At 47.5% G+C, this 15,060-nt stretch overlaps 1 protein-coding gene and 1 long non-coding RNA gene across 8 annotated transcripts in view; one reads left to right on the forward strand and one right to left on the reverse strand.

The window, feature by feature from the left end:
- The window catches only part of GFPT2 (glutamine--fructose-6-phosphate transaminase 2), a 143,981-nt gene that overhangs the window by 107,833 nt on the left and 21,088 nt on the right, over positions 1-15,060 (forward strand). The window contains exon 1 of one of the 3 annotated variants that reach the window (XM_075900488.2): positions 6,444-6,631. The exons of the other annotated variants lie outside the window; for them this stretch is intronic. Coding sequence (XP_075756603.1) covers positions 6,625-6,631 — 7 coding nt within the window. The 5' untranslated portion in view covers positions 6,444-6,624. Of the gene's footprint in view, positions 1-6,443; positions 6,632-15,060 lie in introns of those variants that run through there. 3 annotated transcript variants of the gene reach the window in all.
- The window catches only part of LOC142818741 (uncharacterized), a 48,650-nt gene that overhangs the window by 3,453 nt on the left and 30,137 nt on the right, over positions 1-15,060 (reverse strand). For 2 of the 5 annotated variants that reach the window (XR_016346944.1, XR_016346945.1), the window contains 2 exons: positions 11,557-11,652; positions 6,912-7,199 (listed from right to left, as the gene is read on the reverse strand). This is a non-coding gene — a long non-coding RNA (uncharacterized LOC142818741). Of the gene's footprint in view, positions 1-6,908; positions 7,200-11,556; positions 11,753-15,060 lie in introns of those variants that run through there. The other 3 variants (XR_012896383.2, XR_012896384.2, XR_012896385.2) reach the window with 3 other exon arrangements.

Genomic DNA, 15,060 nt, shown 5'->3' on the forward strand with positions numbered 1-15,060 from the left:
TAGTATAGGCCCCTATATTGCTCCCCAAAACCATGTTCTGATTTTTCACACTTGCTATCTGGTCACCCTGCAGACAAGTCTCTGTTGGAAGTTTATCTGGATTACAACCAATTGTATGGATCAATGTCTAAATCTCTTCGATCTGCAAAATGGAGTCAGAAATCTTGGTTTTTCTCAAAGGCTGCTTTCCTGGTCAGACCACAGATATTTCAAGAACAGATTTTTTTCATGATATCCAGGGACGGCTCTTCCATTTCTGGTCCTAGTTGGAACCAGAGAGTACAAGGACCTGAAGCAATGAAATCAGCAAAGTTTCTTGACCCTCAGAGTCCAGTTCAGATTTGGTTTCATTTTGGTGGCTGGCAACTGTTATTCTGTCCAATCCTATTCACTATTGTGTTAACTTTAGACGGGATGTAAATTACAATGGCATTGTACTCATTTAACTCTGGTCTGAATTTGCCCCGTGTCTCTTCTCTGCAATCTTCTTTTTTTTCCTTTTAGAGTAAAAATCCTTCATAAGTAGGGTTGCCAGATGGTTGAAACAAAAATACTGAACACCCGCCCCCCACCCCCCCAAAAAAAACACCAGGAAAAAATTCTGTCGAAGAAAAAAAAGGGGGAGGGGAGACCAAAGTTGTTGGGCCAAAAAAAAATAATTAAAATAAAACAGCATGTCCCCTTTAAGAGTGAGTGCAGGGATAGGAACTGGGGAGCAGTTGAGCACTAAGACCCAGGGGAGTCATTGCTTCCCCTTGGTCTTTTTGCTGGCAGCCATTTTGTGCCAGTAGCCTTGCGGAACCAGGTAAGCGTAGGGGCTTGGAGCGTTGGGGGCCAGAGTGGGAGGGGAAGGCCGGGCACTGAGTGTTTATAGGGTTGCCAGGTGCCCAGCATTTTCACCTCCTGGCCGGGGAAAAAAATCAGAAAATACTGGACATCTTAGGTGTCCGTTATTTTCTGAATTTTTTTTACCGGACAGGGGGCAAAAATACTGGACTGTCCGGGTGAATACCGGACACCTGGCAACCCTACTCATAAGCCTAAATTCACAAACTCTGTAAAAAAGCCTCCTTATATTTTTCTCCAAGATGTTGGGAGACCCTGGCCACACCAAGTTGTTTGCATGAGGTGGACAGGCCTCAGTTACTTCTTGCAAGGGGTCCTTCCTTTGTAGGCTGTAAATCTGCTCTGCACGGGATCAGAAGGAAAGTTAAATGTCCCAGAACAACCTCAAAATAATTTCTTCCTGGGGCCCCTCAAAGGGGATAAAGGCCAACAGTGGTGTGTGTGTGTGTGTCAGTCACCCCCCCATGCTTTATGAAAATTGGCTTCTGAATATATATAACTTAAAGATGCTTTATGAAAAATAGGCTATATAACCTACCATTCAAGAGCTTGTGAATATATTCTATTTTTGTGCATGTATCTTTCTTGTATGTGAAGTTAGAAAAACTGAGTGGGAACTGGTTTTATGGTCCAGGTATACTAGTAAAAATCATTATGGATACTTTAGCAACTAAATGCCTCGGTGATCAAGTTCATGAGCTGTAAATGGTTTTGTTTTTCATATAAACTGATTGGTCCTAATAAGACATGTGACCATATCACCTGATGCTGGAACTCATTTTGGATCTAGTACTTTTCCACTCAAGGTGAGAAATCTGAATTGAGCACAAAGAATTCCTGCCTTGGGCAAAAGGGATATAAAGAGGGGAAACCAAACATAGGTAGGTGTGGCCAGATGCCAGTAGACCCGTACAGCCAAGACACTTGCTGGAAACGTTTGAGATTGAAAAGGAGGAAGGATTGGGCCTAAGCGAGGAGACTGCATAGCTCGTGAAACAGTTGATTAGAACAATTGCTAGGGTGAGAATTTGCATGTAACAAGTTCCGCAGGGTTTTAGGATTAGCTGGCATGTTTTATTTTGTTTTAATAATTTACTTTAATCTGTTTTCATTTCCAAATCACTTAAATCCTACTCTTTATACTTTTATTTATTATCAAGCCCAGTGTTACCGGAGGGGTGGGGAGGGGAGAGAGAAAACACGGTGCATATCACCCCTGTATTGATGAGGGAGAATTTATAAGCCTTTTCTGTGTAAAACTTTTATATGGGGGTAAGAGGTATTTATTTGGGGCTTTAGTCCTCTTTGGGGCTGTGTTCCTGGGTTCTGTCAATGGCTTTATAGCAGAGCCTTCCAGAGCTGAGATGTTTCAGTGTCTGTGTTGCTCTGCTGCGGTGGGGGTAATCCCAGCTTTGTGGATTGGCTGGGAGATACCAGAGCTTCTGGCCCAGCAGCCCCTGCTAGCGGGGCACCCTAGAGGGCAGATAGGTGGGCTCAGTGGCGTGACCAGCACACTGGATGAAAACCTCAAGAGGACCCCTGTGATTTGACCCATAACCGCATGCAGTAGTTTTTGAGATGTGTCTCTGGCTGGGCTGCTTAATCAGACTCACTCCACCAGGCTTACCTTGTGAGTTCACTGCTCTTCCCAAATAGTCTGGGTGGAGATCCCTGGCTGGGTGTGTGACTTGCTTCAGCACTTTCCTGCTCCGGGTGATCTCTCCCCTGCTTGCTAACTGTCGTTTCCTCCTTTTCGAAGGCCTCCTCCCTACCATACCTGATGAACGGGGCCAGAAGGATTGGGTCTGACTGTAGCTGCACTCACAGTGCCTCTTTGGCCCCTTCCTTGTCAGCGCAGAGGAATCTGTACATAGACCCCGCCGCACTTCTGTTGCTGTCTTCTGAAAGTCCCTAAATGTTGTTGTTTTTTTAAATGTGGAATCTGGAGCAGCACCCGGAATTGCAAGACCTGGCTTCTTGAGTTCAAAGTAGATGCTGAATAGCAGAATGTATCTCAGGTTTAGACCATTCATAAATATTTAAAATCAGAAGGGACCATTATGATGATCTAATCGGACCGCCTTAAAATTGAGGTGGCCAAATCAAGCTGGCCTAACTGTAGGTATGACTAGTGCATTCTTTGTACAGGCTTCCAAGTTACTGAAGAAAATGCCAAATATTAGACACAGGGCAGACAGACAGACCTCTTCCCAACAATACTTACTTATGAATTACTCCACTTCAGTTGTTAATGCTACTGACAGGAGTGACATGTGGGAGGGGGCAAGGGGCCAGCAGCTGCCAGAACTCTGGCAACCATGTTTTGGGGGGCCCCATGAGGCCTGTGGCAGTCCAGGGGTTTAGTGGAGGGACCTACCCCCGCACTCACTGGCCACGGTGAGGGAAAGTTGAGTTACTCGCCCCAGCCTGTCCTGCTTCCCCAACTCCCAGCTGTGTTTCTGGGAAGGGGGCTTAAGGGAAGGGGTGGAACTATCCTCCCGCACTCACTGGGGGTGGGAAGTGGAGAGATGTGGTTGGGAGCTGGGGGAGTGGAGTGGGCTGGGCTGGGTTGCCCCACTTCATGCTGCTGCCGGTGAGAGCTGGGGTGGGGGGCAACTCCTGCTGCCGGAGTCGGACCATGTGCCCTGCCAGTCCCCTGAGCTTCACTGCTTGGGAGAAGAGACTGAGTGGGGTGGAGCAGGGATCAGGTGGGGTGGGAAGTGGTGGGGCTTGAGGTGGGGGAGAGGGGTTGTCCTGGGCCCTGCACCTTCCTGGAAAAAGACCTCCTCTGGGCTAGAGGTAGTACAGGCAGTCATGTTTCCAATGCCCTCCTTGTGTCCCTCCCCAGCAGTTACCTATGGCCACTGTGCATCCAGTTTATAACAGTTCCAGCTCACTTTCATTTCTTCAGTTTCCTCTTGGGAACGTCCTATGGAATTGTATTGACTGCCATGCTAAAATGAAACTGTTTATTCAGCCCATTTATCCTCCAAGTTGGTTACCTATCAAAAGAAGCTAATTTGATGTGATCCTTTTTTTGACAAACTTATGATGCCTGTTTATGGTAGAGATAGAAACATTCTACTAGCAACATTATTGCTATTTATATTACAATATGGCCTAAAGACTCCAACTGTGATCAGAGCTTCACAGGGCATGGTGGGAAGGGAAAATAGGCACGGAGAGGTGAAGTTGCCCAAGGATGTGCAGTAGGTCAGTGGCATGTGGGTTTAAAACCCAAGTTGTCTGATTAACAATTCACTGGGTTTGGGAAAATAAAGTCTCCTTCCCCTCAAGTATCACATACATACTTATTTAATTACATATTTACTTATTGCATTTCTCTGAGTCCATTTTCATTGTCCATGCTGTTTTATTTCCTGATCCTCATTGATCAGTTCAAGGTTGTTACATGCTCCAAAAACTGTTTTTCTTTCCTTTCTTTTAATTTCACAACGTTTAAAAAATATTTTCAAAACCTAAATTTTGTCCTCAGACTGGCAGTGTCCCATTTAGAAAGATTTTGCAAAGCTGCTAGTGGTGAACTAGAATATAATAAGAGATGCCAGCCCAACCCTTATGAAAAATCTCTACAATCTTCCTGATCCCAAATTTTAGGTCCTGCTAATGTTTTGTTCTTTTGCAATAGAAAATGTTGGGTCGAGTGGGGATGTTAATATTAAAAGCTCACTTATGTTCCTGTTTTTATTCTGCTAGACAGCATAAATATATGTTGACAAAGAGTGAGATCCTCTTACTATGTATGAAGAGTGTTGCTCATTTGGCTATCCACATGAGAGATTTATGTGGTGTTTCAGAGGTACATCAATCATATTTTGGTGAATGATCACATCTCAGTACAATTATATAAGGCAGAGCATTCACTGCAAAACTGAAAAGTCACATTTCTGTTCTTCTTTCTTAAGATAAGAGATCAAAACTGTATTAAAAGCCAGGTAATGCCTCTATCTCATGTTCAGTCATATTTGGACAGCCACTTAAACTACTCTAGCTTTGTACTGTGAATGACATATGGGCTATGGACATCATCTGTCACAAAACCAACCACCATCATTTTAGTTCAGTGGTTCTCAGAAGCCAGTCTTTTTTTCTGGTGGTCCACAAATCCACCAAAAGGAAGTGTAATACTGGTCAATAGAAAGAAACCATGTTGGAGCCCTGGTTCCTAATTTATTTCCAGAAAAGTAATCTTCATGGGGCCACTCATGTAATTACTATGTTGCTGCCCTTGGAAATCTCTCTTCTACAGAAAGAAAACGTGTAGTGCTCCACTTTGGCCCTTATTCAGGTAAACTCTTAAAAGTGTGTGTCAACTCCTACTGACCTCACTGGAATTTAACTCCCTGCTTGAGGTGGTAGCACCTGTTTTAAATGCATTCCTGAGTTGGGGTTTTAAGAGGCCGGATGCCCCAGTGAGTTCTCTCAGAGTTCACTGGGCTGGGCTGTGGAACAGTGATGCCAAAACCTGTCCGGCAAAGGAAAGTGAAAGGAACGTGGCCTCCTTTGGGAAATTTTCTGAGAGGGCTGCCTCATTGCTTAACCTTGATTCTCTTTTACAGTTCTCCAGTGGTTCCAAGACAGCAAATGGAATAAACACCCTAGCCCTTGGCTGGCTGGTGTGCAAAGAGCCAAGTGTCCATAGTACCTGTTTTAATCAAATATCCCCCCTCCCCACACGAATCCTCCAGGGATTTGAGAGTGAGTGTATGACCCCCTCCATCCTCCAGGGCTGTGAGTGAGTGTGAGACATCCCCCCCAATCCTCCAGGGACGTGAGTATGTGTGTGACATCCCCCCAATCCTCCAGGGCCGTGAGTGTGTATGACCCCCCCCTCCTCCAGGGCCGTGAGTGAGTGTGTGACATCCCCCCCAATCCTCCAGGGTCGTGAGTATGTGTGTGACATCCCCCCCAATCCTCCAGGGATGTGTGTGTGACATCCCCCCATCCTCCAGGGATGTGTGTGTGACATCCCCCCCATCCTCCAGGGATGTGTGTGTGACATCCCCCCAATCCTCCAGGGACGTGTGTGTGACATCCCCCCCAATCCTCCAGGGCCTTGAGTGAGTGTGTGACATCCCCCCCAATCCTCCAGGGCCTTGAGTGAGTGTGTGACATCCCCCCCAATCCTCCAGGGCCGTGAGTGTGTATGACCCCCCCAATCCTCCAGGGACGTGTGTGTGACATCCCCCCCAATCCTCCAGGGACGTGTGTGTGTGTGACACCCCCCCCCCCCATCCTCCAGGGAGAGAGAGAGTGTCCGTCTGTCTGTCTGTCTGTCTGTGTGCGGGTGGGCTGTGAACACGGGTGGTGCAACGGGCCCATCCCTCCCAAAGCCGGGCGGGCCCTGGGCTCAGGTCCCAGCCCCCTGGGCGCTAGACAAGCCAGCGCCTTGCGCGGCCCCGCTCTGGGTAACTCCCGAAAGCCCAGGAGTCCTCCGCCTTTCCAGCCAGCTCCTGCCGCCAGCCGGGGCGGGGTGTTGCCTGGTTGGACCGGAGCCAGGGGGCGCCCGTTCTCTCCCGGCCGCAGCCGCCAGCCCCCCAGGGGCCATGCAAGCTCCGCCCGCCCGGACATCCCCCGCCCCAGCGCCCGGCTCCCCTCGCCCCCGGCCCGACCGTCCTGTGTCCGCAGCCGGGACCAGCCCCCGGCCTGCCCAGCCAATGAGCGGGGCGGGAGCCGGGCTCGCCGCGCTATAAGAGCGGGGCCGCGGCGCCAGCCGGCTTCTGCTCCCGGGGAGAAGGGCTGCGGCGCGCCGGGACCATGTGCGGTGAGTGGCGGGATGGGGACCCTCCCCCCCAGAAGCGGGGGCCTCAGGGAGCTGGACCCCCTCTGTCTCTTCCCGGCCTGCTTCGGGCCCCGGCGCCCCCTCCCCCGCTTTCCGGGAGCCCCTCCTTTCCAGCAAGGGTATCTGCCCCGGCCCCCCCTGCTCCCCCATCGCCTGGCTCCGCCCCTTCTCCCTCCAGCTGGCGGCGGCCAGAGGGACCAGTCCTCCCTCCTCACCCCAAAGCGAGTGGCTTTTATAGGGAGTGGGGGTAGGTGGTTGATTTTGCCCCCATCCTCTAGCCCGGGGGCTGCAAGGACCGTGATGAGTACCCTGCCTGAGAGCGAGGACAAAACCCATCTGTAATCCTTTCACAAGGGCAGGGGGGAGAGCGGGAATTGCATCTTCTCCTGGGAGACAGCAGGGGAGCAAGGGCTGAGACCTGGGTGACTCTCTTGTTAATTTCCAGGGTTGTTGTAGTTGTGTTGGTCCCTGAGACCAGGTGGGCGAAGGATTCTCTGTGATTTCCACCCCCAGGGGCTGGTTCAGAGACAAGCTTTGGAGCACCACAGACCTAAAAAGAGAAAAGAAAAAAAAAGAGCTAAGTAGAGCTCAACACCTTGTCTCTGCCACCAGCCAAAGCTACTGGGATAACCAGTTTTTTCCTCACCCACCTTTTTCTTTTTAATGGCATTACAATTAGCCTGAACTCCTGTCCCACTGCGAACAGGAGTTCTGGTAATTTTAAAAATGCAGAAAATCCAGGCTGGAGTCATGTGTGTTCTTTTTGGCCTACTTTATTTTGCAGCATTCCTATTCTTGGTGTTTTGGTTTCTGGGGATGGTAAGCCATAAATGTGGGTGTGGCGGGGGAGGGAATGTCTTATGATGACTTGTGATTGCCACAGGTATTGCCTGCCTCCCCAGTTTGCCATCATAGACCCTTTTTCAGATCCAATCAGATCTTTGTTTGCCCTCTCCCAACATTTCATCTTGCAGTCATCTTTCATCACAACAGCTTTCTGATGGTACACTCCAGTGGTTTTCTGTTTTTGGGGTACTGACTATTAATCTTTGTTCTAGATCAGTGATTTTCAGCCTGTTGTGCACTGACTCTTGGGGTCCACAGACTATATTTAAGATTTCCAAAGGGGTGTTTACGTCCATTTGGAATGTTTTAGGGGTCTGCATGTGAAAAGTTGAAAACCACTTCTCTGAGTCCAAATGCCTTCTCTTGACACTTGGCTGTGTTTTCCCTAGGAAAAAATGTGTGTTCTTAACTAGTTACCTAACCGGAGTTAAAATCCCAGTAATAAGGCAACTTGTAGTAGTTTTCAGTAGGGATGTTAGGTACTAAGAAATTGAATAATTGTGTAACTGCACAACATATTATCGGTCGCACAATTGTTCAGTAGTCCCCAGAGGCGGGGCTGGCAGCCAGTGTGCTGTGGCCCCACTCCCACGCTGCTGCCTCTGCATTAGAGGCAGCAGTGTGGGAGAGCAGGAGGGAGCTGGTCCATGCTGGTTCCGCACACAGTATGGCTCCTCATGCAGACCGGTTCTTGCCTGGTGGCCCGCACTGCTGCCTCTGATACAGAGACAGCAGTGCAAGGTGACAGCAACCTCTGTCTGCAGGGGGGTGGGGATCCAAGCTGGACCCACTGTGGACAGAGGCTACTCCATGGCAGCCTCCCTTGCCTCCTGCCCCCATGCTGCTGGCAGCAGTGCTCAGGAGGGTGTGCGCCGGGCGGCTTCACAGGATCAGAGGAGGCAGCTGCATGGAGGTGGGGCGGGAGGTTCAGGCAGTTATGTGGGAGCTGATGCTTGTGGGGAGCTGGCTTAAAAGCTGGCTCCTCATGGGCACAGGCTTCTGCCTCTGATATAGTCTATGCTTATTGGTTAATCATGTAGTTGACTCCATGTTGACATCGCTAGTTTTCACATGACTCAGTAGCATTCTTCCATTGCCAAAGCCACTACTTCTTGGAGAGGTGAATATAACTATATCAACAGAGAAACCTCTTCCATGAATATAAAAATGGTCAAATTTACAGTGATGCTGTAGTCATTAATTAATATACTTTTATTTGCCTACTGATGGCAAGGCCTTTACGATGGTAGCCTACCCATCAGAGACTGCTGATTAGACTGGCTTTGCATTAGGGATGTAATGGCAGGCCCACACTAAAGGAGAAGGTCGAATCAAGATATGCAACTCCAGCTACATTAATTACATAGCTGGAGTCTGACATACCTTGATTCAAGCTTCCCTGCCGTCACCACAGCAGGAGGTTGATAAGAGCAAATGCCTCCAGTTAGCTTCTTTCTCCTCACGGGAGTAGGAGTACTGGCCACCAGAGGGTGTCCTGTGAGTTTCTTTACTAGACCTACTAAATCGAACTTCAGAAGATTAATCACAGCAGCCAAAGACATGGCCTAAGGGTTTTAACTATTTAACCAGTTAACAGATAAGCATCATCTTCTAGATTTCCATTGCAGTTAAACTCCCACAACGCAGCCAGGTCCCCAGGAGCTGGTGCACGCTGGGAGCTGGCCTTTAAGCTTGGGCTGCTGGCTTTGGCTGCAGAGCATTGCTGCAGATTTTTATACTGCAGAGTCTGCAGCACAGGGCAGCTGGCTCCTTGCTGGAAGCAGGGACAGTGCCCCAGAAGTGGGGCTAGCAGAGTGCTGTGGGCTCTGTCGGCCCTGCTCTTTGCAAGCCAGTTGCTGCCCTGTGCTGTGGGCTTGGCAGTATAAGCCCTATATTGCAGTGCCCTAAGCGCAGGTTGGCAGCTGGCCTCTGGGAGCCATAGGGGCACCCTTACCAGCTTTCCCTCCCTAGTCTCACCAAACCATCCGTCTCCAAAAATGGTTAACCATGTAATCACTAGGATTTTTAGTAGTTATATTTTTTCAAACTGCTTTACATCCCTACTTTGCATGTGACTAGATGCTTCAGATACCTACACTAGGGCTTCAATACTGCAGTGCAGTATAGCAAAGGATGGAATCTTTTTGGACTATTTTTTTCATATAGGGTACGTCTAGACTACATGCCTCTGGCGACAGAGGCATGTAAATTAGGCTACCCGACAGAGTAAAATGAAGCGGCGATTTAAATAATCGCCGCTTCATTTAAATTTACATGGCTGCCGCGTTCAGCCGACAAACAGCTGATCAGCTGTTTGTCGGCTCAGCGCGATAGTCTGGACGCTCCCCTGCCGACATCAAAGGGAGCTGTCGACAATCCAGGTATGCCTCATCCCAGGAGGCATACCTGGATTGTCGACAACTCCCTTTGATGTCGGCAGGGGAGCGTCCAGACTATCGCGCTGAGCCGACAAACAGCTGATCAGCTGTTTGTCGGCTGAACGCGGCAGCCATGTAAATTTAAATGAAGCGGCGATTATTTAAATCGCCGCTTCATTTTACTCTGTCGGGTAGCCTAATCTACATGCCTCTGTCGCCAGAGGCATGTAGTCTAGACGTACCCATAGAGAGGCCCTTCAAGACTCCAGAAGAATTTGGTACAGATAAGGAGCCCATTTGCAGGATAGGGAAAGCAGTGCTATTTACCCATACTTGTTTGAAACTGTAAAAAGGGTTTTTGGTTTGAGATTTGGACTGAGGTTGAGTTTGGGTCACCTCCCCGTTTTCTGCTCTGAATCAGAAACCAAAGTGTGGTCTTGTCCAGCATGGTGATTGAGCAGCTACTGAACTTTTAAATTGCTTTTATCAAAACAGAGTTAAATGGTGCCTTCAGTGGTCTCAAATAAGAAACCCTGTAAGGAGCTTAGGGAAGAGACAATGCTAGGTAAACAGGCATGTCAGTTATAAACATTAAACTGAGAGACTGGAAATGACTCAGAATCCCAAAGTATGCGGATTTTATTGATTGAGGAAATAAGGGTGTTAATCCTGCTAAAGCAGTTTAGTAAAACTGCTAATTTAGGGGTAGGCTAACTCACCAAGAAAAGTAACTAGTCATATAGTGAGAGTGATGGGCTTTAATCACATTCAGCCTCCTGACGTCTTTATTCATATAAACATTTTTAAAAGTTATATTGGAACTTCAGTCCTAAAGTGCCATTGGGAAAAGATCGGAAATCCTTATTCTGGACATGAGACATCTTAAAAATATCCAAGCTAAGATGTATGGCCCCATTAATATAACTGTTATACATCACTTAACACAGACACTTTCAATATTCTAGAGGCAGTGGATATTTTAATATTTTTTAAAATATCGGTAGTTCCTTAAGGTTCAGTGATTTTTTTTTTTTTAATTTGGAAATATTCACTGTGGTACCTTTAGTGTGTGCACTGCATGTGTTTAGGTATCCCCCACAGGCCAAAGATTTGCAGTATGGGGGTCTTAAATTTAGGTACTTAAAATGTATCTACATAGAAGCACGGAATACCCTTTCCAGGTGAAACAAAAAACAGGACTATGTAGGTTAATTTTAAACGTTTTAACCAGAGTTGTGATTTGTAAATAGAAATTTTGCATGAAAATAGTGTACTAAGGATATACAATGTATGAAATGTTGACTTTATTTTAAACAAAAGATTTGGCTATTGAAATGTAAAATAAAAAGCTCTGGTATGTCTAAAATGGAACAGTCACTTTTCTCGGAGCTAAGTATTTTGCACCAACAATGCACTCAACTCCCAACTATGAAATACAGATTTGTGTCTCTTGGAGGGTGGGGGTGGGAGAGAGGGATCCCTGTATTTGTGGTCAAATTGAAAGCATAGGCTGCCCCCATCTTGGTGAAATCTTGTAATTACAAGCATTCTTGTGAAGTTTTCCAAAGAAAACTTTCAGTCTCTCTTTCTAACACATGACATGCTGGGAAAGCCAGAACTGCAGACTCTTGATGAGGGTTTCAGGAGAGTTCTCCAGCAAAGATTAACTCTGCTTTTACTTACACTCCTGAGTAGTGGTTGAGTGGCCCCATTCTCCAGTCCTTCCTTTGTTTGTACAGAAGCCGTTTTGTACTGGAATTGATAATCTGCTCCAAGTGACTGGATCAAATCAGATAATAAACAGTCATTATGTAGTGATAGCTGGCTTCATCTTCCATGTCTTACAGTTTCATGGTATTTAGGTCAAAGGCACAATACCCTAGCAAAAGATAAAAGGAATGACTATGAATGGATACAAAATATCCAACTCTATCTTGCACCTTAGATTTATATTTAAGGCCAACATTTCATTGTTCAGATCATGCTGGTGTGTGAGACCATCACGTTCGATAGCTTTACTTGATTTTTTTATAATACTTAAGCTAAAATGTGTTGGCTTTCTTTATCCAAAATCTTCTGGAAATGGCATCCAACTCATATCTCTGGATGCCATTAAAGCATCAGTTTCACAGCTCTTGTTTATATGAGTAAAAATATTTGTCAAACCAATAATTTGCTTCTGCTTCCAGTGAATATTAGCTTTTTCAGAAAATACTGTACTAAAACGTTGGTTATTTCTAACTGTATGTTCCTCAGCACCTCTTAAAATCTGCCAAAAAGGATCATCTGTGCAGAGAAGAAAGTACATGGAGTGAATAAATCACTAAACAGAAGGAAATACTGTTGAGATTTAGTTTTGAGAATGAATTTCCCTATACCCAAAGAATGTGTAATGTAATCCTTGGCAGCCTGGCCTGCTGCTATCACTTTCAGCGTAATGATCTGTAGAGGCTTGAACCTCCTAGTTCACATACGTAGAAATATAGCTAAGAGCTCCCTGGAAACAAGGAGCCTTTAACAATTACAGCACACTGGTAGCATTGTAAAGGCAGTCCCGAAGGAAGCTTTTCCTGGAACACTGCAAAATCACAAGGAAACCACATTGAACGTATCAGCCTTATGTGTCATTAAGTACATTGTGAAATCCGGCGTAGAAAGCAGGGTTGGATCAGAAAAGGGAGGCATGTAGCAATGTTTTGGAATGGTATTAAGAGCAGAATCTTTGAGGCTCACCATCAGACTCAAGAAACTAAAATGCAACTGGAAATGAGTCTAAAAGAGATGTCCACAAGTCCTCAGGCCGAGGTGGCTCTATATGTAATAGGCTTTAGACATTACTTCTAAAAAATCCATGTAAGAAAAATGCTTGCAATGGGTTTAAATGCCTTTTCAAAAATGTAACTGTGTCAACATTCTCTGCACAAACTGCCACCTGGATATTAATATGATGGGCACATTAGAAATGCCTCAGTTGAACAGATGTATGCAGTGGTCCTGTGGCTGTGTTGTTACAGTGTAGGGTGAGGTGTTATCTTTTATTGGATCAACTTCTGTTGGTGAGAGACTAAATAGAGCCGTGGTCCCCAACATGGCGCCCGCGGGGGCACTTGCATGCGCCCGCCAGGTGCTCGGGGCTGGTCTGGCCCCGGGCACATGGCGCGGCGCTTGCGGGGAGTGTCGGCCCCGGGCGCGTGGCGCTTGTGGGAGTGCCGGCCCCGGGCGCGCAGCGCTTGCAGGGGGGAGGGGGAAGCCCCGGCCCCGGGCGCGTGGCGCTTGCAGGGGGGAGGGGGAAGCGCCGGCCCCGGGCGCATGGCGCTTGCAGGGTGTTTGCGGGGGGGGGGGCCGGGTGCGTGGCTATGGGGGGGCCCCCGGCCCCGGGCAAGCAGCTATGGGGGGGGGCCGCCCCCGGGCAAGTGGCTATGGGGGGGGCCGCCCCTGGGCATGCAAGTGTCCCCGCCCCCTGGCGCCCAGCGGGCAAATGGCCACGCCCCCTGGCGCCCGACAACCTCAAAAGGTTGGGGACCACTGAAATAGAGGGATTGCTCTTCTGTAGTAGAGCATTGTTCTACAGAGTCTATGCTGTTCTAGGACCACTCTAATGAGCACAATAATTTATATCAGGCTACAGATAATCTGTTGTAGAAACCCTTTGAAGTTACTGGATTTGCACTAGCAGAGAGTTTTCCCTGATGTTCAACTATTCTATCTTCTCTATCTTCACTAACTTCCTTGCTTTTGGAGGACCGCTGGGATATCTAAATTTAATACCTTTAATTGATGGAATAACGTTATGGGATCTCGTTATGGGATCTTTAACCAAGACTTCTTGTATTCAAAACGTTAATTAGTCATTGCAGTTCCATATTTGTTAATACATCCTAAAGGTTAAAGCGTCTCTAAATAGCTCAACTTTTTTTTTTTTTGCTCTGTTGTCAGTTTCACTATTTCTCTAGTCTGCATATGGCTTTCTGGACTAGACAGGAGCTAATTTAGAATGTTTTAAAAATGTCCCCCCCCCCCTTTTTTTTTAAACAGCAAAACCTTCCAGGCTACCATTTATAACAAAAATGATCACATGCATACATTTTTGTCTTTTTGCTTACCGGTCACCTTTTTAAAAAAAAAAAACTCAAAAAAAACAAACACTGAAGTTGCATCTCCAACACGATCAGCAGTTATCAGGCCTGCCAGCAGGGGACAAAGGGATCAACTGTCTCAGGGCTCAGTGATTCAAAAGGACCTGGGCTCCTCGCCACCACTAATGCAGCAGCACCTGGAGTCCCAGGCCTTTTAAATTGCTCCTGGAGTGCTATGTGGCACATTCCAGGCACCTCTAAGGGCTGGGGGGGGGGGGGGGTATGGTATGTTCTGCGTGGCATTGAGGACTGGTGGGTCCTGCCTCTTCTGCCTGAGGTCCTGCCCTTCTGGGAGCATGGAGCTGCCCTCCCTCTCCCATCTTACCCAGGAGCCCAGTGTGGCTGTCTGCTGCCCTAGCAGTTATTCTTCATAGAAACATTATGCTATGCCTCTATGGCACTTAAGCTGCTACACTTCAGCCTTCAGAAAATAACCTGACACGCTAGGAATTCCTTCCTGACTTAGTAGTGTCCCATTCACTGTCCTTCTCTCCCACCCATTCAAGAAAAAATAGTCCAGCTTTTGCACTCTGCTTCACAAACAGAGGGACAGGATGGGCAGAGTGTTCAGTTATTTCCTACAGCCGATTTGAACAAGATGACCTCAAACTTTCAAGTCCGAAGGGACCATCAGGATAATCTGGACTGACCTCCAGCCCATTGCAGGCCAGAGAAACTCACCCCTGTAATAGACCCAGAATCTCTGGCTATTTGCTTCCCTAGTTTTCTCTTCTCTCTCTCCCTGCTAAAATGACTGTTGTATACCATAGAACAGTGGTGGGGAACCTTTTTTGGGGTCAGGAGCTACTGACCCACAGAAAAATCACTTGGGGGCTGCACACAAGAAAGAAGCGCAAAAAAAAAAAAAAAAAAACCCTGACAGACAGAGAGAATGTCAAACCCTTGCTGACTCATTTCCCACATTCCCTACACCAGAGTCTAGGGGTCCCAGGCTATTAGACTTTGTGTGCTCCAGCCTTGTGGTGGGACAGCGGGGGGCAAGGGGCTGGAGTGACAGTGCCAATGCTGGAAGGGGAGCCCCAAGCCTCAG

Source organism: Pelodiscus sinensis, chromosome 16 (assembly GCF_052426305.1).
Source record: "Pelodiscus sinensis isolate ZL-2025 chromosome 16, ASM5242630v1, whole genome shotgun sequence".
NCBI classification, from domain to species: Eukaryota; Metazoa; Chordata; order Testudines; family Trionychidae; genus Pelodiscus; species Pelodiscus sinensis.